General features: G+C 39.2%; 2 protein-coding genes across 5 annotated transcripts; one reads left to right on the forward strand and one right to left on the reverse strand.

Moving 5' to 3' along the window:
* The first annotated feature begins 298 nt into the window (after positions 1–298).
* Positions 299–22257, forward strand: UFSP2 (UFM1 specific peptidase 2). 2 transcript variants are annotated; one of them, XM_021670117.2, is made up of 11 exons: positions 299–378; positions 4404–4570; positions 4652–4718; positions 7299–7456; positions 8130–8322; positions 9597–9743; positions 14374–14538; positions 14748–14872; positions 17078–17154; positions 18634–18758; positions 21688–22087. In XM_021670117.2, the coding sequence occupies exons 1-11, from the start codon at positions 376–378 to the stop codon at positions 21802–21804; spliced, it is 1344 nt and encodes a 447-aa protein (XP_021525792.1). In that variant the 5' UTR covers positions 299–375; the 3' UTR covers positions 21805–22087. The 2 variants fall into 2 exon arrangements, with proteins under 2 accessions (XP_021525792.1, XP_021525791.1); XM_021670116.2 differs by lacking the exon at positions 21688–22087 and adding an exon at positions 22094–22257 and having other exon boundaries at positions 300–378; positions 4387–4570.
* ANKRD37 (ankyrin repeat domain 37) lies at positions 15689–26148 on the reverse strand. 3 transcript variants are annotated; one of them, XM_064369770.1, is made up of 5 exons: positions 25944–26148; positions 25581–25733; positions 23479–23570; positions 22741–22944; positions 15689–15858 (listed from the first exon to the last, which is right to left on the reverse strand). In XM_064369770.1, coding segments are annotated over exons 1-5 (477 nt in total). In that variant the 5' UTR covers positions 25971–26148; the 3' UTR covers positions 15689–15857. The 3 variants fall into 3 exon arrangements, with proteins under 3 accessions (XP_064225840.1, XP_012308268.2, XP_012308267.2); XM_012452845.2 differs by lacking the exon at positions 15689–15858 and adding an exon at positions 20471–22542; XM_012452844.2 differs by lacking the exon at positions 15689–15858 and having other exon boundaries at positions 20471–22944.
* Between the last annotated feature and the right edge of the window lie 464 nt (positions 26149–26612).

The raw sequence follows: 26612 nt of genomic DNA on the forward strand, positions 1-26612 counted from the left end.
AAACAAAAAAAAAAACCTATGCCTAGGCCTATCCCTTAGACCAAGTAATCAGAATCTCTGGGGGTACAGCCCAGGTATTGGTGTTTCAAGCTCCCCAGTATGTACCAAAGGTTGAGAACCTCTGATTTAAAATTTTTGAGTTGGTTTTTTTTTTCTCCATAAAACAAGGAATTAACTTATGACATAATTTGAAGACTCAAGCTTAATTAATGTCTTATACTAAACTCAATTAGATTCTAATTTATATGAAAATGAGTTTTTTTTTTCCTATAAGGGAATTTTGTTTTTTTTTGTTCTAGGTGATTTCAGAAAGTATGGATATACTCTTCAGAATAAGAGGAGGCCTTGATTTGGCTTTTCAGCTAGCTACTCCTAATGGTAGGTCTTCTGAAAAATCCTTTTTTATTAGAAAATTGATAGTGAAATATGCTGAGATTATCTCCATTTTGCAAATGAAACTGCCAAGAGATAGGATAAACTAAAATTATATAGTTACTAAATGGGACTTAAACTTAGACACTGTGTCCCAGCACACCCACCAGCCCATGGAGCACCTCTGTACAAATCAGAAAAAGATGTCCCCTTTCTGTTTTTTTTTTTTTTTTTTTTTTTGAGACGGAGTTTCGCTCTCGTTACCCAGGCTGGAGTGCAATGGCGCGATCTCGGCTCACCGCAACCTCCGCCTCCTGGGTTCAGGCAATTCTCCTGCCTCAGCCTCCTGAGTAGCTGGGATTACAGGCACACGCCACCATGCCCGGCTAATTTTTTTGTATTAGTAGAGACGGGGTTTCACAATGTTGACCAGGATGGTCTCGATCTCTTGACCTCGTGATCCACCCACCTCGGCCTCCCAAAGTGCTGGGATTACAGGCTTGAGCCACCGCGCCCGGCCGTCCCCTTTCTTAAGAAACTTTAATCCCCTCTTCATTAATTGTCACAATAAATGTAAATATCCACAATGAGCACATTGTAAATGTGCACTGAGAATTGCACATTACAGACTTGCAATTGTATATATAATCCTGAGTCTCCAGAACCCACTCTCTTAAATACTACCTTATATGGGGATGAGTACAAAAACCCTATGGGAAAAAAATCAAAAGGGTTTATATGAAGCAAGTTCTAGGATGTCTTCTGTTGCTGACTTGAACTACAGCCACAAACTGATAAAGAACATCAGAGGAGGAATGGGATGAGTTGTGTTTGAGATTTGTTTCATTTGGGATGCCGGTGGAAGGTCAAGTACAGATTCCCAGCAGGCATTTGACTGAGTCAGAAATTTAGAAGAGTGGTCAGAGTTGGAGCTAGAGAATGTAATGTCTCTGAAGAATGATAGTTAACACCTTCGTAATAAATTAAATCACTCGTGAAAAGTACGATTGGTGGTGCCAGAAGCCACAGAGGGGTTCAAAAAGATAAGGAATCAAAAGTACTGTTTTGGTCTGTTTCTATTGCTATAAGAAATACCTGAAACTGGGTAATTTATAAAGAAGAGGTTTATTTGGCTTACAGTTCTGCCAACTGTACAAAAAGCATGGTGCCAGCATCTGCTTCTGGTGAGGCTCAGGAAACTTTCAATCATGGTGGAGGGCAAAGGAGGGGTCAGTGTATCACATGGCGAAAGAAGAAGCAAAAGAGAGGGGAGGAGGTGCCAGGCTCTTTTAAAGAACCAACTCTCTTATGAACTGATAAGAGTGAGAACTCACTCATTACTGTGAGGATGGCACCCAGACATTCATGAGGGCTTATGATTCAAACACCTCCCACCAGGCCCCACTTCAAACATTGGGGATCACATTTCAACATGAAATTTGGAGGGGACAAACATCTAAACTGTATCAGATACCAGCATTCCTTGAAGGAGATTGCCACTGACCATATCCTTTACTGGCCCCATGGAAGGGAGGGAGAGGGTGCAGAATATTCTTTTCCACCCATCCCTTCAACTAATATATTGTTCTCAGTTTTGGTGCGCATTTGAATCCCTACCACCAGACTACATTAAACTATGTTTCTGAGACAGAGACCCAGGCATCAGTAAGCTTTCTAGGTAATTCTAATGTGCCATTAAGACGAGAACCATTTTATAAGGACTAAATCAAACTCATTTTCAGGCCTATGTTATTAGTAGAGTGAGTTGTTTCCTAAAATGTTATTTTATGGATAAAACCTTATATTTCACAACTTGATATAAACTGAAACATATGTTATATAATCTTATTCCAAAGTAGAATTAATCCATTAATCAATAGATAATCCAGTAATCAATGTAAACAGGGACTACAGATACTTTTTAATCTAGTAATTAATATATTCAAATTTGTCTTCTGACTTGATTGTATTCCTCCTCTTTTCTCGAACTCTGTCAACACTCAACAAAGGGATTCTCATTAATGAGAAAATATAGAGAATGGAAAAGCTTAACTTTAAAGGCTTCACAATTTTTTTAGGTCACTTTACCAAACAGTCCTTTAGGGATAAACAGAAGGTAATTTAAGAATGATGTTTGTCTTTTGTAGTACAGCTGAAAATCTTTAAATTCTGTTTTCTGAAACATATCAAGATATTTTAAAATCTGACTTCTTCTGAGTAATCTCTTCTCTACAATAGCCCCAAAGTATTTATTTATCAAGATACTAATGGGGTTATTTAAAAATTTTTTTTTAAATACTCTTTCAGCAGAATCAGGTCACTGAATTAATATTTAACTACAAGGTTAAATAGGCTTAGGATTTAGGAGTATAAGAGAAAACGAGTATTTAAAGATTATCTTCTTTGACTATATCTTTTTATATTGTTTCGACTTTGGAAACAGAGATGTTTCCAAATTGAATACGTTGAATATTCAAAAATACTAAAATACTCTAATTTTTTTTTTTTTTTTTTGGAGACAGAGTTTCGCTCTTGTTACCCAGGCTGGAGTGCAATGGCGCGATCTCGGCTCACCGCATCCTCTGCCTCCTGGGTTCAGGCAATTCTCCTGCCTCAGCCTCCTGAGTAGCTGGGATTACAGGCACATGCCACTGTGCCCAGCTAATTTTTTGTATTTTTAGTAGAGATGGGGTTTCATGGTGATGACCAGGATGGTCTCGATCTCTTGACCGCGTGATCCACCCACCTCGGCCTCCCAGAGTGCTGGGATTACAGGCGTGAGCCACCGCGCCCGGCCCACTCTAATTTTTTGAATATTCAAACATATTTTAAGTCTATTCAAAGGAAATCCTTGAAAACAAAAACAAACTAAAGCAAATATCAGGTTGGTGACATAACCATACAAAGAAAAAACAACTGTGACTTTAGGACATAGGACTGATTGTATAATCGTAGTGGGATATAGTCCAAGGACAAAAAGGACTAAGAAATTAAAATGTCATTCAATAGTTTTATTCCTATAAGTAATACATTATTTTAATATTAATTAGAACTCTTATACATTACTGATGGGGATATAAAATGGTGCAGCTGCGGTGGAAAACAGTCTGGCAGTTCCTGAAAGTGTTAAACGTAGAGTTGTTATATGATCCAGAAATTCTACTCTAGATGATCACCCAAGAGAATTGAAAACATATCCACACAAAAAGGTAACTGATGCACAAATGTTCATGGCAGCATATACAAGATAGTCAAAACATGGAAACAAATGTACATCAGTTTATGAATGGAAAACAAAATTGGTATATCCATACAATGGAATATTATCTTGCCATAAAAAGGAATGAAGTACTGATTCATGCTACAGTACGTGTGAAACATCATGCTGACTGAAAGAAGCCAGACACAAAAAGCCATGTAATGTGTGATTCCACTTATGTGAAATGTCCAGTATAGGCAAATCCATAAAGACAAAGGTAAGTTAATAATTGCCATGGGTAGTTTGCTGAGATTCTTTTCATTTTGCAAATGGAACTGGGTAAGAGAGAAAAATTGTAAGATCATATAGTCAGTAAATGGATTGAATGGGATTTAAACTTGGATATTGTGTTCCAGCACCCCTGCCAGCCCATGGAGTATCATGTGCAAATTAGAAAAGATGTAGGGGGTAAATTAGAAAATTTTCAATTAGAGAAAAGTAGGGGGAATGAGAAATGACTGCTGGTAGGTACAGGGTTTCTTTCTGGAGTGATGAAAGCGTTCTAGAATTAGTGATGATTATAAAACCTTATGAATATAGCAAAAGCCCTAAATTATATGCTTTAAAAGAATGAATCTTATGGTCTGGGAATTTTATCTCAATTTTTTAAGAAGATAGGCAAAAACATTTTAAATAATTATTGAATATGGAGAGTGAGTGTTGAGTTTTACTATGCTCTACTTTTGTGTATGTTTGGAACCATTCATGTTGAAAATTTGTTTTTCTTAACTTCTATTTATATTCTTTTAATTTAGAAATTTTTCTCAAGAAGGCACTGAAACATGTGTTGAGTGACCTGTCAACCAAGCTTTCTTCAAACGCCCTCGTGTTCAGAATTTGCCACAGTTCAGTGTATATATGGCCTAGCAGTGATTTAAACACCATTCCTGGAGAACTGACTGATGTTTCTGCTTGTAAGAACATACTGCGCTTTATTCAGTGAGTATGTTTGAAGATTTCTAGAGACGTTTTCAAAACATCATTTCATATTATAAATGTCTTTGTGTATTAAAAATTTAGATTTGAGCCAGAAGAAGATATAAAACGAAAATTCATGAGAAAGAAAGACAAAAAGTTATCAGACATGGTAAGCAAAACATTTATCTTCTCTACTGATAAAAATGTTAAATCTTTGAATTTGGAACTGAGTGCAATCTTAGAAATAATTTAACCTAACTCTCTTATTATAGGCCAGAATATTGATGTCCAAAAAGATTAAATCACTTGCCAAAAGTTATTATGTAACTTTTACATATGTAAGCTTTTGTCTCATTATAATACATAATCTCAAAAGGGTTTTTATTTAAATAATGCTTTCTTTGCTCCCACAAAATAAAACAGCCTAAGTACATTTACAAATAATTTAAATTAAAATGAGGCATTCTGAAGCGTGACAGAGTGACACATTGTGCCACATATGACAAATAGTAAATAATTTATTTTCTTCACACTATTCTTCGTTCTGTTTTTTTTCTGAGACAGTTTCACTCTTGTTGCCCAGGCTGGAGTGCCATGGCATGATCTTGGCTCACTGCAGCTTCTGCCTCCCAGGTTCAAGCGATTCTCCTGCCTCAGCCTCCTAGAAGCTGGGATTAGAGGTGCCTGCCACCATGCCCAGCTAATTTTTGTATTTTTAGTAGAGATGGGGTTTCACCATGTTGGCCAGGCTGCTTTCGAACTTCTGACCTCAGGTGATCCACCTTCCTTGGCCTCCCAAAGTGCTGAGATTACAGGCATGAGCCACCACGCCTAGCCAGTTCTGTTGATTTTGAACCAGTATTACTGAGTACCTGCCCCGTGTCATAAACTTTAAGAGATGCTGAAGATAAAAAATGGAGACACTTCTTCAAGGCAGGAAGTTGTGCAAAGTTAATATAACTACAGTGTTTCTAGGCTAGTAGAGGGAGAATGCATGGACATAAGGCTGGAGAGGTGGGCATGGGCCTCTTTAGAAGAGTCCTAACTGAACCACTAGCTATAGAATAGAACTAGAGAACAGGGATTGGATACGAGAGATTAGAGATACAATGGATTTTGCTTGAAAACTAACTGGCATGATCAGTTTCTTGCTTGGGTAAACATGGAAGGTAAGGAGGACATGAGGGTGGTTTAAGACCTCAGTAGGATGTACAGATGAGCTGTTAGATTTACAGATGTGGAATGCACAAAATAATTGTGGGCTGGAGAAAATTATTTGAAAATTGCCACTAGTTGGAGCTTGACATTTTGAGGGGTACAGGTGAGTTCTTTTTAAGACTGTTCCTCTTTTTGGGTTTGTTTTATGCTTCCTTCTTATTAGATTCAGGTCATACATTATTGGCAGGAATACCACAGAAGTGATGTGGTGTCCTCAGCGCAGCATACTAAAGAGAAACAGTTATCAATCTGTTCCTATTATTGGTGAGGTTAACTTTAGTCAGTCACTTAAGATGCTATCCACCAGTTAGCTCCATGGTAAAGGTATTATTTTTTCCTTTATAATTAGTATATTGTGGGAAAGTACTTTGATACTACGTATATATCTTCCTTTAGTCCTTATCGGATTTTTACCCACCACTTTTAGCATCAGTTGATAATTTTTGTCAGAATCCAATATTAATGTGGTGATTACAAAGTGGTAATTTTTCTAAATCTGTCATTTCCTTCTGTATTATCTGCCATGGATTCTTACTTTATGCAGTGGTTTATGATCTGGTACTATCATTAGTTACTTTGATGCTCACATTTTCCAAGATTTGGCCAGTAGAAGCTTGTTCAAGCTGGCTCCAGTGCCCTTCTAACACTAATTTTGAGCACTTCCTATTTTTCTCCATCATATGTTCCAGGTACAACATGTGCTTTCCCTGTTCTAGCTGGAGAATCAGTCATTTCTCCATGAGCACATACTTTTATATATTTATACTCTCCATGCACACACACACAGCACATTCATTTTTATCTGTAAATCACATTGCTGCCCCCCACTCCACTTCAACCCTTCAGTGCTTGACCCTTTCCCAGTGAGAAGTCTGACTCCCAGGATCCTCAATGTTTTGCGAAATTTGTTGAGTGGAAATTTTGGAATGGTTGTTCCATACCCCTGTAAAAATAAAACCTACAAAGTAGAGTTCAATATTTGTTTATAGTTATTTATGTATTAGACCAGGGGTATATAGTTATAATATATGTTTAAAAGTTCCTTTGGTGTGTGGTTATTTTGTGTTCATTTGATTTTTTTAAAATTTTAAATCAGTACAAAAGTGGAGACAATCATGTAATGAACCCCAGTGAACCTACGCCTGGATTTAACATTTATCCACACATGGCAAGCTTCATTTCATCTTTACTTCCTAATCTCTCTCCCCACATTATTTTGAAGCAGAAAATAATTTCTTTTTAAAATAATATTTGTGCTTTTAATCTTTTTACTGTAGTATAGCTTTATATACTCTCCTTAAAAAGTCCTTTTCCTGATTGGTCTGAGGGTGGCGAGTTATCTGAGTTGACCGTTCACAGCCAGTTACAGATTGAACTCCTCGCTCCACTCTTTCACCCCTTTTCACTACTGTACTTGACTAGTCTTAAATTTTTTTTCTTAATAAAAAAGACATTTTTAAAGACTTTTTACTTATTCTTTATATTTAGTGTTTAATGTACTAAAGTTGACTATTACTTTTTATCTATATAGCATCAAATAGTAAATATAGATCTTATGCTGGAAATGTCAACCTCCCTGGCAGCTGTAACACCCATCATTGAAAAGGAAAGTGGAGGACACCATTATGTTAATATGACTTTACCTGTCGATGCAGTTGTATCTGTTGCTCCAGAAGAAATGTGGGGAAAGTAAGTCTTTTTATAGTACCACTGCCATATTTAAATGAGGGCACTTCCCCACAGTAATCAGAACCCATGTTTACATATCCTGTAGGCATACCTAAGGTGTGCTTTTCTCCTTGTGTACTATTAACTGAAGAGCCATCTATTAATTAAATGGTTATTTGGAGGAAGTAGGGTAGCATGCCAAAACCTGGAGGATTGGCCGGGTGCAGTGGCTCACGCCTATAATCACAGAACTTTGGGAGGCCAGGGCGGGTGGATCACGAGGTCAAGAGATCAAGACCATCCTGACCAATGTGGTGAAATCCCATCTTTACCAAAAATACAAAAATTAGCAGGGCGTAGTGGCACGCACCTAGAGTCCCAGCTACTCAGGAGGCTGAGGCAGGAGAATCGCTTGAACCCAGGAGGCTGAGGTTGCAGTGAGCCAAGATTGCACCACTGCACTCCAGCCTGGCCACAGAGCAAGACTCCATTCTCAAAAAAAACAACTGGAGGATTTCCCTTTATCCACAAAGAGCAAATACACAGTTTCTTTTATAATGCATAATTTAGACTTCCTTTAAAAAACCTGGTCCAATCAAGTTTTTTACTGTATTAAGGATATATTAGGTCTGTACTTTTCTTTATTGTAGACACTATAACTTTTGTTAATACACTTATATATTTCCCCCCACAGAGTTCGTAAACTTCTAGTTGATGCAATTCATAATCAACTAACTGATATGGAAAAATGCATTTTGAAATATATGAAAGGAACATCTATTGTGGTCCCTGAACCACTGCACTTTTTATTACCAGGGAAAAAAAATCTTGTAACAATCTCATATCCTTCAGGAATACCAGATGGTCAGCTGCAAGCCTACAGAAAGGTAAAACCAGTTCATTTATTCTTAGAAAAAACAATAATAACTATCATTCATATTGTGTTTAATTTTTTATTTCCAATAAATGCAAGTTATTTAGTGATTTAACTTAAAAGTGTGGAAGTTATTAGACTATTAATTTTACATATTATTTAATTTCTGTTCTCATGAAACTTTAAGTATTAATGAAAAAATGTTATGTTAAACCTGTATCAATGTAACATTTTAATTTTAAATGTTCGATGTGGTTCATATAGTCTGTGAAATTTTAATATTTCATATAGAAATGAAAAGGTGCTTACATGCCTAAAGGAGCCGGTATTAACAAATTTCTATAACTTCCACATTTGTAAAAGAGACAAGATTACAGTTAGGGAAGGAAAATGATAACTTTACTAATTCTGAGTAGGATTTATGGTAATAATACTTCACAAGTAGGGTTTTTTGGGATTAGAGGAATTTTGGAGTAAACATGACCAGCATTCAAAGTACTGAGATTTATTGGCAAAATGACTGGTTTTGGAGTACATCTTTTTGATATGTGGACTTGCTTAGAACCCATCAAAGTAGACCATGGAGCATCTTCCTAATCTCTGTCCTTAGGAAGACATATAATACCCTGACCCTCTGCACATGGAGGTGACTTGATTTGTAGAAGCAATAGCTATAGTAGCTGATCTATTCAAACCACTAGAATACACAGAAGATACGATAAAGAACATGTCAGACTTTTTAAAGTAACTATTAAATGTTTTTATTCAGTTGAGAAATCACATTTTAAACATATATGTGTATTTATTTTCATGCCATATTGGTTGGTTTTATATCACTAACTTCTCTGTAATTTAATCACTACCACTTAAAATATAAAATATTTATAAAGCACTCTAGCCATGATTTTTTCTAAATACTTTGATATGATTATTGTTAATTATAATTTACTCATTTACAAGACTATTTCAAAATCAGTCTTTAGGCTGGATATATTTTAACAGACTATGTTATAATAAATAATTATTTTAAAATTATCTCAGTTCTCTTACTCTAACAATTTATATTCATTTTTCTCTTCATTTATTTTCATCCTTCAAATGAAAATAAATCTTACTTGGTTTTAGTTCAGTTTTCACCATCTTTGATGTTAGTGAATTAAATCATAAGTGTTTGGAAACTTTTATAACCCATATATGATTTTCTATGTTTTATAACATCTTTAGTTTATTTATTGACTAGGAATCTAAATCACCAACACTTTTTCTATTAATTCCGATTTCTTTTAGGAGTTACATGATCTCTTCAATCTGCCTCATGACAGACCCTATTTCAAAAGATCTAATGCTTATCACTTTCCTGATGAGCCATACAAAGACGGTTACATTAGAAATCCACATACTTATCTTAACCCACCTAACATGGAGACTGGCATGGTGAGTTTAACTAATTATTTATGGGAGTCACTTGATCAGTTATGTTATTACTTGCTTTTTGTTGGTACCCGGTAGAAGACTTGATTCATTATATATGTCATCCCCAAAACATGATTTATCGCCCATCTCTGTTAACAGACATCGCTTAAGACAGCAGTAATTAACAGTGGTCTAAAGAAGTTAATAATAGGTAGTATATACCACATTTCTCATACTAAAATTCTCTTATTTCTTTAAAGGCTTGTCCCATTTTTTTATTCTGAACCTGAGAAATCATGCTAATTAAGGGCCTAGTCTACTCAAACCACACTGCAGGATAAGTCTTTTTTTTTTTTTTTTGAGACAGAGTCTCATTTTGTTGCCCAGGCTAGAGTGCAATGGTGCAATCTCAGCTCACTGCAACCTCCGCCTCCTGGATTCAAGCAATTCTCTTGCCTCAGCTTCCTGAGTATCTGGGGTTATAGGCACCTGCCATTGCACCTGATTAATTTTTGTATTTTTAGTAGAGACAGGGTTTCACCATGTTGGCCAGGCTGGTTTTGAACTCCTGACCTCAAGTGATCCACCCATGTAGGCCTCCCAAGGTGCTGGGATTACAGGCATGAGCCACTGTGCCTGACCACTGTAGGATAAGTCTAATGAGGAACTAGACTTATTTTCTATGTAGTGTATACCCGATTGCCAGGGATAGATCCATACTAAAGGTAGCTCAAATAAGAATGAATTGGTGGAGGGTGGTGGAAGGGTTACTTTAAGAATACATGGAGGCCAGTGAGAAAGGACCTTATAGGCATCCAAGATTAGGAATGCCAGTACAGCTGGGCCTCCTAGAAACAGCAGCCCTGTGACTGGCAGCTGTCTTCAGTCTCTCTCAAGACTACGTGGAGACCTTGGTGGCATTTCCGTTGCTTTCTGTGTATGCTTGTGATACTAACTGGCCTGTTCTTAGCTTTGACTCTGTTTTCTCAGCCTCATACCCTCTATGTCTTCACTGTTTCAGCTTGTGTGTTACTTTTTCCTGTTCTTTCTTAGCTGCTCAGCATATGCTTCATTCTAACTGCATTTCCTGTGCCCGGCTACCTGGCTAACTTTGCACCTCTCAATTCAGATTCCCAAGAGAAAGAAAATGTGGTCATCATATCATGGCATTTATTAATACTTTCTGAGCATCCAGGAGACTTATGAGGAAATCTTAAGAATTAAGAGTGAATATATGATACAATACCTACCCTAGAGAGTTAGGGGCCCACGTTTTATCTTAGTCATTAGAGTGTACTCGGGGCAGCAGATCGAGCTGCAAAAGCTGTGGGCCAAACAGCTTCCATAGAAAGTTCCTTGCAAAAAGACTAGTTCCTAAGAAGAGCTTGAACACACAGAAGGTGTTGAATGAATACTGACTGATTTTTGGTAATAAAATAGGTTCATTGTATCTGTATTACAAAGACATAAGAAAAATATATACTTTACATATTTATCATGTAATATTTGATACGTACATATAACGTATATGCAAATTGTAAAGCACAGTGGGAAAATGAATACCAGGGAGCCACTACCTAATTTAAGAGGGAAAACCTTACCAGTCTGACTGTGGTCTTTCCTTATCCATTCTCCTGCCTCCCCGACACAGTTCCGAGAGGAACTATTATGGGTTTTGCGTTCATCATTTCCTTCCTTTTTAAAAAATAGTTTCACTATATGTGCTACATATTAATCTCTGCAATGTCACTTTTAATATTGCATATTTTTAACTTTTATAAAAAGGGTATCATTCTGTTCGTAGTCTCTGCAATTTGCTTTTCCACTCAGTGTCACGTATCAAAGATTAATCTCTGGTATTTTGTTTAACCATAGTTCAGTTATCTTTCTGATTGTTTTCCAAGGTTTTTGCTGTTTAGACAATGAACATTCCTGTACCTCTCAATACATATGTGCAAGTTGTTAACACTTGGCTATATCTGCTTCATTTCTCCTCTTTTTTTTTTCCCCTCTGAACCATTTCAAGGAAAGTTATATTATTTACCCTTGAATACTTTAGCACACATCTTTCAACAATATAGATTTGCATTTATGAGACAAACTCAGTATGGTTATGATTCATTATTTTTTATTCCACCCCGGATTCCATTTGCTAATATTTTATGATTTTTGCATCTATGTTTGTGAATGATACTGGCTTATAATTTTCTTCTCTCATACTGTTTTTATTTTGCTTTTTTCTTTTTTTGACGGAGTCTCACTCTTGATGTCCAGGCTAGAGTACAATGGCACAACCTCGGCTAACTACAACCTCTGCCTCGCGGGTTCAAGTGATTCTCCTGCCTCAGCCTCTTGAGTAGCTGGGATTACAGGCACCCACCACCATGCCTGGCTAATTTTTTGTATTTTTAGTAGAGATGGGGTTTCATCATGTTGGCCAGGCTGGTCTCGAACTCCTGACATCAGGTGATCCACCCACCTCCCAAAGTGCTGGGATTACAAACATTTGCCACCATGCCCGGCCTTATTTTGCTTTTTTATCAGCGATATACTGGCTTGTTGAATGAGTTGGGTTAATGTTCCCTCTTTTTTAGTTTTTTAGAGAATTTTTTTTTTTTTTGATTCGGAGTTTCACTCTTGTTGCCCAGGCTGGAGTGCCAGTGGCTTGATCTTGGCTCACTACAACCTCCGCCTCCTGACTTCAGATGATCTACCCACCTTGGCCTCCAAAGTGCTGGGATTACAGGCATGAGCCACTGTGCCTGGCCAGCTTTCTTTCTAATGTAAGGTTTTAAATTTCAAGCAAAGCACTGCTTTTAGTGTATCTTACAGGGTTAATTTGAAGGAGTTTAGTTTTGTTCACTTCTAAGTATTTTTATACTTTTCTATTATGGTTTTTCTTTTGTCTATGTATTATTTAGAAGTATTTGTTATGTCCAAATATGTCAGAATATATTTATTTCCTTTTTTCTTCTTTTTATTTTAACTGGTTTCTGACTCTTGCCTCCTGATCAGAAAGAATTCTAAGTGAAACTAACTCTGAAATTTATTCAAACTTGTATTTGTTCCCTAAAAAAAAAAAAAAATCACATACTTGATGGCTTTAAACTACAGAAATGTATTGTCTCAGTTCTGGAGGTCCGAAAGCAGTATCACCTGGCTGACATCACAGTGTCAACAGGGCCACCTTCCCTACATAGGCTCTTGGGGACAATCCATTCCTTAATGCCTCCAGCATCTGGTGCCTGCCAGCATCCTTTGGTTTGTGGCCCCATCATTCTGATCGCTGCCTCCTTCTCCTCCTGTGCCCCTCTTTTAAGGATATATGTGATTGTATTTAGGGCCCATAGGATCCAGGATAATCTCCCCATCTTAAAATCCTTAACTTAATCATATCTATTAATGCTTTTTCTTTTTTCTTTTACTCTTTGGCATAGAGGGTGCATTCACAGGTCCCGGGGATTAAGATACATATACCTTTTGGAAGCCACTTTTCAGCCTACCACAATGGTCAAGTTATACATTTTTCTACCTGTGCTTGGGCAGAATATATATTGTCTAATGGTTGGGTAAGGGTTCTATCTTTGCCCCTGTCTCTTCTCACCTAATTTTTAAAACATAATCTCAGTTTGGAGCCAGGTGTGGTGGTGTGTGCCTGTAATCCCAGCTACTCAGGAAGCTGAGGCAGGAGGATCACTTGAGCCCAGAAGTTCAAGACCAACCTGAGCAACATAGAGAGGAGACCCAATCTCAAAAATATAGAAAGCAAAACCCAGATTTTCTAAAACAAAGACGTGCATTCTTGGCATTATAAGTAAAAATTGATATTATAATAGTAATTTATTTATCTTAATTTTTGACCTTAGAGTCATCAAATAACATACCTGGGCTGTGATCATGGCAGGTTTATAAATTTGCACATTCTTCCTGTGTCCCATGACATGGACCCTTCATTTGTTTGTTCATTCCTTTATTCCTTCCTTCCTTCATTCAGCATTTATTATTCAACATTTATATCAGCTGTGTGCAGGCGTGTTGTAGAAGCTTGGGCCCAAAAGTGAATAAGACACCGTGCATGTGCTCACTGAGCTCACATATTACTGTAGGCAGGCAGATATTTTTTAAATGATAAATAATGTGTCAAGTAGTGATATGCTTTGTAAAAACAAAGAGGACAGAGATGATGGGTGAGGTGAGGGTTGGATGGTGAGAGAATGCGTGGGCCATTTGTAGACTGGATGCAGGGAAGACTTCTGACATCTCAATGGACACCTGAGCGAAGTGAGAGTGCAAGCTGAACACTTAATTTGGAAAAAAAGAGTTCCAGGCCAAGAGATTCGTGAGGCTCTGAGGTCATATTGTCCCTGGAATGTGGGAATCAAAAGTAGAGGGAGCAATAGGGAAAAGTTTAGGAGATGAAGTTGGACAGGCCAGACAGCAGGTCCTGCTGGGCCCCTCGGTAAGGGCTTCAAACCTCAGATAAAAAGCCAAGAAGGTACAATGTTAAACCATAGATCTGTGAAGGCATTTTTGTAAGAAACTAAAGTAACAGTCTAACTCTAAGAACATTAAAACATAATTCAGGAGTATATACAGAATATGTACTTCTATCCTAAGTTAATATTTCACTGTGTTTCTTCTCTGAATATAGGTTTATGTGGTCCAGGGCATATATGGTTATCATCATTATATGCAGGATCGGCTAGATGACAATGGCTGGGGCTGTGCTTATCGATCTCTGCAGACCATCTGCTCTTGGTTCAAACATCAGGGATACACAGAGAGGTCCATTCCAACACATAGAGAAATCCAGCAGGTACAGAACACACCACTTTAAATTATAATCGACTGTACATTTCATTAGCCTTAATATTACATCAATGATTTTGTTACCTCATGGTGCAGACTTACTACTGTTTTGAAGGAAAAAATATTCTTTTACTGGTAATCAGGGAAAATGCCCTAAATATAGTTTTTAATAGCTGTCTTGTGTATGGATTTTTTTATATTTTTTAACACATAAAGGCTCTAGTTGATGCCGGCGACAAACCAGCAACATTTGTCGGATCACGGCAATGGATTGGATCTATTGAGGTACAGCTGGTACTAAACCAATTGATTGGTATCACTTCAAAAATACTGTTTGTCAGGTAAGGACACTTTAGAAATTAGATAAATCATTTCAAAGTGACAGTCTCTCATTTTAATTAAAATAATAGAAAAATGGTGTCTTCCCTTATTTATTTTTACTCCTTTCCCTTCTTCCTTATTACCTCATTGCTTTATAAATCTCATTTTTTTTTAACCTTAATTTTTTTTCAATTATTTTTTTTGGAAGGCTCTGAGTTTATGAATAAACTTTGTGATGTAATGTATACTTGCATTATCTAGGCCTAATTTTAGCCTAGAAGGGGAAACCTTAAAAATATATTAACATTGAGTAAAGTCATAAAAATTCTATTAACAGTTTATTTGTGCTCCAGTCTTTTAAAAAGTTTGAGTTAATGACTGACCTTTTTGTTTACCTCCTGCTCTTTTTCTTCCTAAGATGTTAATAATCCAGTAATATGTCCAAATAATGTATTCATTTTATCTTTTCCAATGTATCTTAACCATAATTCTAATATTAAAATGAGAAACTATAAAAAAATTAAACATCTTTTTCTATGACCATAACTAGCTTACTCCTGATTGTATGAACTTGTTTTAAAATATATTTTCTTAAAAGAAAAGAAAAAAAAAACAAAAAACAAAATGCATTTTCTATAGTGAATTATAGTAACATTGTCCTCATTGTATCAGTACCCAGTGGTTATGGAAATCAGTGGTAAAAAATGACAGACTGGCCGGGCATGGTGGCTCACGCCTGTAATCCTGTAATCCCAGCACTTTAGGAGGCCTCAGGCGGGTGGATCACCTGAGGTCAGGCATTCCAGACCAGCCTGGCCAACACAGTGAAACCCCGTCTCTACTAAAAATACAAAAATTAGTCAGGCAGGTGTGGTGGCACATGTCTGTAATCCCAGCTACTCAGGAGACTGAGGCAGGAGAATTGCATGAACTGAGGAGGCAGAGGTTTCATTGCGCTGAGATCGCGCCTCTGCACTCCAGCCTGGGTGATAGAGGGCGACTCCATCTGGGGAAAAAAAAGAAGTGACAGCCTAAGTAGTGAAGAACTTTTTTTTAAAGTGACAGTTTTGGTACATTAAAACATTATACATTCCTCATTAAGCAAGAGCTAAGGTTTAGCACCACCTGGCACCTCCCACCCCAAAAATACCTCCCTTCATCAGCCCATCTTTCTTTCTCAAAAGTAAAAATTCTAAAAAAAATAGTATGTTGCACTTGAAAACACTTTACAGTTTTCACAGTGATTTTACAGACATATATTTTAGTCCTAGACTCTCCTCTGTTATGTAGACAGGTCAGATATTTTGGGTCCCTATTTAAAGATGAAGAAATACAGACTAAGAAGTCTACCAGGAAGAAGACAAGAACCCAGAACTTAACACTTATTCTTTTGATTAAGTCCATCCATAAGAACTCCCTGAGCCTCAAGGTGATGTTTTAACTTAACGTTAAAAACCCAGGACCTCGCCGGGCGCGGTGGCTCACGCTTGTAATCCCAGCACTTTGGGAGGCCGAGGCGGGTGGATCACGAGGTCAAGGGATCAAGACCATCCTGGTCAACATGTGAAACCCTGTCTCTACTAAAAATACAAAAAATTAGCTGGGCATGGTGGCGTGTGCCTGTAATCCCAGCTACTCAGGAGGCTGAGGCAGGAGAATTGCGTGAACCCAGGAGGCAGAGGTTGCGGTGAGCCGAGATCACACCATTGCACTCCAGCCTGGGTAACAAGAGCGAAACTCCGTCTCAAAAAAAAAAGAAAAAAAAAAAAAAAACCCAGGACCTCGGCCGGGCACAGTGGCTCATGCCTGTAATCCCAGCACTTTGGGAAGCTGAGATGGGTGGATCACAAGATCAGGAGATCAAGACCATCCTGGCCAACATGGTGAAACCCTGTCTCTACTAAAAATACAAAAAGAGCAAGACTCCATTTCAAAAAAAACCCAAAAAACCCAGGACCTCCTTTATGCAGTTCAAGAAGCAGAAGATCAAGGTCTTCTGGCTTCTTTCCTAGCACACTTAGTGGTCTTAAGTATTTCAAATTTATGTTGCCTTAATTGCAAGGTTTAATTGCTCTCTCTGTTCCCTACCACTTAATTTTATTTATTTGCATTTATATGTTTTTTCAATAACAACCCAGAAAAGAAAAGAATTTTTTGTCTCCTAGCTCATTATTTAACCTTAGTGTTGTAAGTAGTTCATCTGATAGAAAATGGTTTCTTTCTAGCCAAGGTTCAGAAATGGCCTCTCAAGGACGGGAACTGACTAATCATTTCCAAAGCGAAGGAACTCCAGTTATGATCGGTAAAGTGTTTCAGACATCTTTTTTGGTAGAATGAGTAGTATGTAAAACTTATTAATATAAATATTTAATGTTGCATAAAATCAGTCATTTTAAAAGTTTTGAAATTAACTTTTACACCATATGTATGGATCTCTGGATATTGAAAAAAAAGTCCAAGGTGGCTTAAAGGTTACAAAAAAGATTATAATAACCAGAAGAAGTAAAGGCTGGAAAATGGTAGCTATGTTCAAACAATTAAAGAGCTGAAAGCAGTATTAAAAAGAGGAGGTGGTCCAGCTGAGCTTCATAAGTCATGACTCTGTCACTAACGCTGGCTTTGTGACATTTTGCAAATTACTTACCTCTCTGGATTTTATTTGTAAAATAAGAAGATTGAATTAGCTGATCTAAAGATGCATAATTCTGTGAAGAACAAAACCTGTCCTGTGATGACAGAAGGCAGGCTGAGACTAGTGTGTAAGAAATAGAGGCAGAAGTCAGGTGCAGTGACTCACACCTGTAATCCTAGCACTTTGGGAGGCCAAGGCAGGAGGATAGCTTGCGTCCAGGAATTTGAGACCGGCCTGGGCAACATGGCAAGACCTCATCTCTTCCAAAAAATATATATATATATAAATTAGCCAGCATGGTGCCGTAAGCCTGTAGTGCCAGCTGCTCAGGAGACTCAGCTGGGAGGATTGCTTGAGACCAGGAAGTGGAGGCTGCAGTGAGCCACGATCATTCCACTGCTCTCCAGCCTAGGTGACAAAAGTGAGACTCTGTCTTGAAAAAAAAAAAAAGGGAAATGGAGGCTGATGTCAGCAAAATATCAGAAAGAACTTAATGAGTAGGTCAGGGCCCAGTAGCTCACGCCTGTAATCCCAGCATTTTGGGGGGCTGAGGCAGGTGGATCACTAGAGGCCAAGAGTTCAAGACCAGCCTGGCCAATATAGCAAAACCCTGTCTCTACTAATAATAGAAAAATTAGGCAGGTGTGGTGGCGCACACCTGTAATCCCAGCTACTTGGGTGGCTGAAGCAGGAGAATCGCTTGAGCCTGGAGGTGAAGGTCGCAGTGAGCCGAGATCGCCCACTGTACTCCAGCCTGGGTGACAGTGCAAGACTCTGTCTCAAAAAGAAAAAAAAAAAATGAGTGGAGTGCTGTATCACTGGAGGTACTCAGGCAGCAGGACCATCTGCTGAGAGAGGCACCACAGCAGTGATTATTGCTCTGTTGGGAACAGTTTATGGCCCTTTCTAAATCTAATTTAGGTAACTATATGGATATGATGGTGGAATATAAATTTTATGTGATTATAGATATGACTGTATCTTTTATGTGTTAAAGCTGTCATTGTATCCTTTCAGAGTATATCTGACAATGTGGTCCATTTAATGCTATTTTAGATCAGTTAATAGGCAAAGTAATCTGTCTTTTTCAGTTGAATAGGCATTTGACATTTGTTGATACCTTATTTGTATTTCCTGTTTCTTCTATAGGGGGAGGAGTTTTGGCCCACACAATACTAGGAGTTGCATGGAATGAGATTACAGGGCAGATAAAGTTTCTGATTCTAGATCCACATTATACAGGCGCTGAAGACCTGCAAGTTATTTTGGAAAAGGTAAGTATCCATTTAACACAAATTGAGACACGCGGCAGAGAACCTAGAAAGGAAGGATCGCAAACTGGCTGGTAACAGAAAGACCGCAAGCCGAGGGCAGTGATCCTCCCTGTGAGGAGGCTTTCTGAGGCTATGGTTAGTAGGCCTCTGTATAGGGAAAGTGCAGGAACAAAGCACATTACAAAGGACAAAGTTTAGGTTAGATTTTATAGAAACTTTCTCAGTTATTAAACTTAATAGTAGGACAGACACTCATAAATATATTCCTTTGGAGATTTTAGAGCTTTCATAAACAAATGTATCAAAGTTTATCAATGTCTTAAAATAGATGAGTGGAATACATAAACTTCTGAATTTTAGAATGAACCAAAAGATAGCTAAGCAGTATGCTAGACATTATGGAGGCTTGACTAATTTTATTTACATATAACCTGATCTCATTCTATAAAGGCTTTGAAGTTATACATATTTGAGTGTATTTGTTCTTACTTACAATAGCAGATAAAGAAGGTAAAAATTGTTAATTCGTAGTTAACTAATTCTCACGTATGAAAACTCAGTACCAAGTCTTTTGGAGAAAGTATTGTAAAACATAACTGTAATTTTAAGTAACATTTATATTCTTTGCCAAATACATTGAAATTGCAGAAAATACATACAATACAAAATGTTTTAATATGTAAAGAGTTTTTGGCAGGGCATGGTGGCTCACACCTGTATTCCCAGCACTTTGGGAGGCCAAGGCGGGCAGATCACCTGAGATCAGGAGTTCGAGACCAGCCTGGTCAACATGGTGAAACCCCGTCTCTACTAAAAAATACAAAAATTAGCCGGGCATGGTGGTGGGTGCCTGTAATCCCAGCTTTTCAGGAGGCTGAGGCAGCAAAATTGCTTGAACCCGGGAGGTGGAGGTTGCAGTGAGCTGAGATCGCACCATTGCACTCCAGCCTGGGTGACAAGGGCGAAACTTCATCTCAAAAAAAAAAAAGTTTTTAATGTGTGTAGTCCAACTCTCCTATATCCTCAGTTTACTAAAGTCCTTGTTTACAATAAGGGTAAAGACTAACAGGATAGAAATGTGTTGTTACAGTTTTAAGTGTTTCCTATTTCCTTGCTTTCCTCTTTTACAACATTTGGAATTTGAAGTCTATAAAAGGTTTTTGACTGGTACACGTATCTTACTGAATATAGTAGCGATATTCTTGTTCTGTAGCAAGGTGTTCATTCATTCAGTATTTATTAAGTACCTAATCAATGCCAGGCACCGTCCTAAGCACTAGCGGTATTAGAAGAGGTTTTTAGGGAGCTAAACACTTTTAGTGTAGGACAGAGAAGGATTCCAGAAAGGACTCTCAAGAAAAAAAATGCGATCTCGGGTGGGTTTACGAGGCCGATGCTATAGCGGCACCCTGTAGAAGCAGTGGAAGCCGCGCTCCAGGTAGATGAATGTGTCCAGGGCTAGTTGAAGAGGTGAGGCTGGAAGGACACGCCAAGCTCAGTCAAAAAGGGTGGTCTTTGTGAGCAGGCATTTAGATTTTTTTTTTAAAGGCAGGGAGAAGTCTTAATTATTTTCATCATGAAATTTCTCTTTTCTGGTTGGCTCAAGGGGCTCTGCACTAGACGGGATTATCTAGATAAGGTTTCTGAACAATTAGAGTAAGGGGTTGTCCCTGATTCCTTTCTCTGAGAATTGCAATCTCCATCTTTGCTAGTTCTATTTCTATAGAACTTTGCAATAGCAGACACCTCCTTGCTCTATTTGTATACACAAGAAACTATGAAACCAAGGTCCTGCCATTAGAACTACTCATTCACTTGACTCCAAGAACCCAGGAGGCGAGAGGAGAGTCCATCTCTGCCTGACCTCTTTACCCTCCTGTGGTGCTTTCCCGTTTGAAGTTCCCAGGCTGATCATCTTGCAGGAAAGAAGCATGTGCCAAGCACTGTCACCCTATACAGTCCCATTCTGACACCCTCTCTACTCATTTCTCCTTTAAAAAGTTTAGCTCTGGTTACCTGGACAAGGCCTTCATGTGTAAAAGGATCAAAAAATGGTTAAAGGCTGGGCGCGGTGGCTCACGCCTGTAATCCTAGCACTTTGGGAGGCCGAGGTGGGTGGATCATGAGGTCTGGAGATTGAGACCATCCTGGCCAACATGGTGAAGCTCTGTCTCTAGTAAAAGTACAAAAAATTAGCCAAGCATGGTAGTGTGCACCTGTAGTCCCAGCTACTTGGGAAGGTGAGGCAGGAGAATCGCTTGAACCTTGGGGGCAGATGTTGCAGTGAGCCGAGATCACACCACTGCAGTCCAGCCTGGGCAACAGAGCAAGACTCCATCTCAAAAAAAAAAAAAAAAAAAAAAACGTTAAAGCAGAGATAGTATGAGTCTTTTTTTGTATTTGTCTGTTAAGAAAACAGATTTTAGGACGTTAAATTAATAGACGAGTTTTGCTGAAAGAGATGATAAATAGAATATTGGTTACCTAGGGAGAGTGGGAGGTAGGACTGGGGGAGGATTTTTTACTTTTTTTTTTTTTTTTTTTTTTTAAAACAACGTGTATCTTATTTAGAAGGAGTCAGGCCACTGCTTGTCACTCACTCAGTGGTATTTTCAGAATCCTCAGCTAGCCTCCTTGCAAGGATTTCTTAAAGCATTTCATTTGAGAATCATATAATACAGACCAGTTACTGATTTTTTCTTCAAGTTTTCTTCTTTAATAACTCAGTGGCCCTAGAAGAAATCTGAGAACTTTTCATACTCTAAATGAGATTTTGTTTGAAAGTACTTTTTTCTGCTGGCGAAAAGGATGAATAATGACATGAAGCATAGAAAGTACAACTGAGTAAGACCTGGGATTTGAAAATGAAAGGGCAGAGTGCCAAGCGTGGGGCAAGCTGAGGCTGCTCACACCGTATTTCAACCCTAAGATGCCACTGAATGCTGCTGCACTCCTACGGCCTATGAAGAAAATCAGACCAGCCGTTCACCTGTCTGTCACATGCTATCAATTGCAAGTGGTAAAACTATACATCTCTGATCGGTAAAGTGTGGTATCTGGAGTAACAGTTACTCTAAGTAAGTTTTTCTTTTTTAATGATTTTTATGATGAATTATTTACAATTAAAAGAATATAAACTTAAAAGTTCAAAAATCTACCTCAAAGGGACCCAGATAAGTTACTTTTCTATGCCCAGTAGGAATTCAAATCCTTGAATGATAAAGGCATTTAGAGGCTTCTTCCAAGGTCCTGCTGGCAGTGTGTGATGTCATGATTTCCATGATATAATCTTGCAACTTTATAAAAGGCTTTCCTTTCCCTTCTTCCCTCTCCAGGGCTGGTGTGGATGGAAGGGCCCAGACTTTTGGAACAAGGATGCATACTATAACTTATGTCTTCCTCAGCGACCAAATATGATTTAAAATATATTAGATCGAAGACTGCAATAGAGTGGTATTATAAATTTATGAATAAAGAATCAGTTTAATTTCACATTAAATCCTGGTTCTAGTTTGATGGTTAAACTATGACCTTTTTCAAAGGTTGTAAATACTGCAGGGACAATGTATTTTTCAGACATCCCTTTAATAACTTAAAAGACAAAGCATACACAACCAGCATATTATAGGCATGTAAATACATGTGTTCTTAAATGGATCTTCACTTGGAAGAAAGGATTTCCTCCTCAGGAGTTTAGACACATATGGTAAGCCAAAAGCTGGAGCTTATAGATCTGCATGAAATGAAGGCATTTCTTCAGACTTCTTCATAACCCACATGACATCTGTTTTTAAAAAACATTAACATTAAAAACTTTTTTTAAAAAAAGAGTTTTATCCCCAAATTTCTACCATGCGGACGCATTTTTGGCCTCTAGACTCTAGTAAGTATAACCAGTATTACAATGTTAATAGAATAATAAATGCTATGCACGCAAGACATCACGGAGGGAGGAAAAAAGCGGCAGCTCGGAGTTACTTACCAACGCTTCCTTTTCCCACTGATACTTTCTACACTTCCAAAACTTCGTTTCTGTCTGAGCACAGGAACACAGTCATCCCTATCAGAGTGTTCACTTGATTTTCTTGTCTGCGTACATTTAATTGTTGTAAGAAACTTGGCACATTCTGGAAATCCACACGACCAAGCGAGATCTTCAGCTGTTTGCCCATTCTTATTACATAAACTGAAAATATGATAAAAATTGAGTTAAATGAAAAATTGAACTTCTAAAGTGTTTGTTTTTTTAGTATCTTACAAAGGAATTTTGGGCTCATACAAATGTTGGTTGCAGAACAGAAGAGGTAAAGAACGCATAGGGAAATTGCATTTTTGGTCATTTTGTATCCTCAGCAGCTAACAGAATCCAGCATAGAGTGGGCATTTCATTTTTGAATGAAGAATTATTTGATGTTTAATACAGTGGATGAGTACCCAAAGGTAGTCAATGAGAACTATAGAATGGGTTTTCCTAAACCGACACTGAAGTAGAATACAGTCTAATGAACAGACTTACAACTCTGATTGCTCAGGATCTTTCTACTTACTCGAACTGGGTATTATTAGACAGCACCAACAGCCTAAGTTAACATTTAAATGACAACACTAAATTACCAATTAGGCAACCATTATTTTTGAAAGCACATGTAACTATGCTTCAGGAGTCTGATTATTTAATCCAAGAAAACATAAAATGTGAAGCCACTGATGTCATACTCACTCAATTTGGGCATCACTGGCTACAAGCAGGCTGAGGCACTCCAGGCTTCCAACCTTTGCTGCCTTGTGTAGTGGAGCTTCTCCTAAAACATCCTTAAGGTAAGACAGTGTATTTTAGGGTCTCCCAAAAATACTTTCTTATGGAAGTTGGTGAGTGGCATCTAATATTAGCTATTTAAGGAAGCTACTTAGAACTGCATTGTATGGACTGAAATTTTAATTCAAGCTTTTTAGTTTTTTTCTGTAAGCTGTAAAAGCTTTTTATTTTTTGATAAATTCTTTTAGTTTGCTTTTTCATACAGTTTTCATTAATAAAAATATGTGTGGCCAGGTGCCGTGGCTCATGCCTGTAATCCCAGCACTTCGGGAGGCGGGCAGATCACCTAAGGTTAAGAGTTTGAGACCACCCTGGTCAACATGGTGAAACCACATATCTACTAAAAATACAAAAATTAGCTGAGCATGGTGGTGTGCACCTGTGATCCCAGCTGCTAGGGAGGCTAAGGCAGGAGAATCACTTGAACCCGGAGGCAGAGGTTGCAGTGAGCCGAGATCACACCATTGCACTCCAGCCTGGGCAACAAGAACCAAACTCCATCTCAATAAACAAATAAATAAATAAAAACTTGTAGCCATATCCACATACATTAAAATGTAAGCAAATAAAAACAGAGTTGTCCCAGAAAAGTTTACAATTTAAAATTCCCCATGCTCAAATATTTAATGGAAGATACAAACTGGAGTAAGAAAGTTCTTTAGGAAATTAGAATGGTTGTGGACATATCTCACAAGTATTTAAATTGCTGCAGGGAGACTTGGTAATATAGCAAATTACTTCTTTTGAAATAAACTGTAGATCTATGCTGTTCAATAAGACAGTCAACAGCCACTTAAAGCTATAGTATTTGAAATGTGACTGGTCTGATTTGAGATTGCTGTCACACCAGAATGTGGAGACACAGAATAAAAGAAAACATAAAATAATCTAATCAGCAATTGCTTTATGTTGATTACATATTGAACTGATAATATTTTGGGTTTTCTTTTTATTGAGACAGAGTCTCACTCTGTCACCCAAACTGCATCCAGTGGTGTGATCTCGGCTCACTGCAAACTCTGCCTACCAGGTTCAAGCACTTCTACTGCCTCACCCTCCCCAGTAGCTGGGATTACAGGTACCTGCCACCATGCCTGGCTAATTATTTTGTATTTTTAGTAGAGACGGGTTTCTCCATGTTGGCCAGGCTGGTCTTGAACTCCTGAGTTCAGGTGATCCTCCTGCCTTCTCCTCCCAAAGTGCTGGGATTACAGGCGTGAGCCAATGCACCCAGCCGTGAATTGATAATATTTTGGACCAATAGGATTACATTACTAAAATTTCATGTTTCATTTCACTTTTTTAATGTGGCTACTTAAAAATTTGAAGTTTCTCATGTCCTCACATCAAGGCTGGAAAAAAAAAACATTTAAAATTACATCTGTCGGCCGGGAACGGTGGCTTACGCCTGTAATCCCAGCACTTTGGGAGGCCAAGCGGGCGGATCAGGAGGTCAGGAGATCAGACCATCCTGGCCAACATGGTGAAACTCTGTCTCCACTGAAATACAAAAAAAAAAAAAAAAAATCAGCCAGGCATGGGACGTGGTGGCTCATGCCTGTAGTCCCAGCTACTTGCGAGGCTGAGGCTGCAGTGAACCAAGATCACACCACTGCACTCCGGCCTGGCGACAGAGCAAGCCTAGGTCTCAAAAAAAACTCCAGCCTGGCGACACAGCAAGCCTAGGTCTCAAAAAAAAAAAAAAAAAATTAGATGCCGGGCCTAGTGGCTCATGCCTGTAATCCCAGCACTCTGGGAGGCCGAGATGGGTGGATCACCTGAGATTGGGAGTTCAAGATTAGCCTGTCCAACATGGAGAAACCCCGTCTCTTTAAAAAAAAAAAAATTACATTCATGTCTTACATTCTATTTCTATTGGACATCGGTGCTATAGATAGGTTTGTAACAGCTGAAACAAATTGGCGTTCTTGGTGTCTGAGAAATGTTTGTATGGATCTGGGAGGGAGGGGAGAGCTGTACACAGCAACAGTCAGTTACCTAGTTACCTGCTGGTTGAGGTCAGCGCCCGTTTGCAGCTGCCAGAGAAGAAAGCAAGCAAGGCCGCCTCCTGCGGCTAAGTGGACAGGCGACTGCTTGCAGGGATCCGGGGGTGCGTTGACCGAGGCCCCTTTCTCTAGCAAATGCTTAAGACCATCCACCTGCGGGAAGAGAACAGATCCAGCACCCCTCTCACTTTTGTCCTGTCCCGCGCCCCTCCGGGCTGGAAAACTCCCCCGACTTCAAAACCAGCTCTGACGAGGCGTGACCAGGCAGCGCCCAAGTGGCCAGTCCCCGCGTTCCTGAGAAGACGCGTCTGGAAGCTTGAGCCTGCAGGACAAAAGCTCTAGCTCTGTGAGCCCAGGTCTTACCTCCGGGTTGCAATCGAGCAACAGCATTTCCCGCCTACGGCAGATGACAAAAGTCCTTAGTAGTGCAGAGCGGTGGGACACTCGCCGCACTCCGGCAGGTAAGAGTGCGCGGTCCCGCCCTAGCACGGGAGAATTTAAATACCGCTGGGACTTGCGGGCCAGCCCTTGGCAGCTGTGCCCCAGGTCTGGCTGCGCCCGAGCAGCCTAATCCACAACAGCTGGACCCCGTCCAACATAGCAACGGCAGAACGTACATAAACACTGGCACGTGGAGCCCGGCGCCGGGGGCGGGGAAAAGGGGCGGGCGCGCGGGGCCATCCGCCGATTGGCCAGCTACGGAGGCGCCAGGCCCGCCCGCCTAGGGGCGGGGCCCGCGGCCACCCCACGTAGCCTCGGCGCGCGTGCGCAGGGCAAGTCAGTGGGCGGGGTAGGACGGGAGTCGGGGTGGGTGGGGTTCTGTGGCCGCCATGAGGTGTGCTGAGTTTGACTCGTCTCCCCGTAATGCGCCAGCCCTTTGATCCTTCTGGAGAAGCGGGAGTTTCGGCCGTAGGTTTTGGCTGTGCCTGCGCGCACGTAACCAGGAAACGGGGAGCCACATGCAGCTCCCGGCGCCGGGGAACGCAAGTTCCTTTACCTCGCGCGCCGTCGCCCTCCTCTGAGCCCGGGAAG

Source organism: Aotus nancymaae, unplaced genomic scaffold (genome assembly GCF_030222135.1).
Source record: "Aotus nancymaae isolate 86718 unplaced genomic scaffold, 86718_ANA_hifiasm-v0.15.2.pri h1tg000006l, whole genome shotgun sequence".
NCBI lineage: Eukaryota > Metazoa > Chordata > Mammalia > Primates > Aotidae > Aotus > Aotus nancymaae.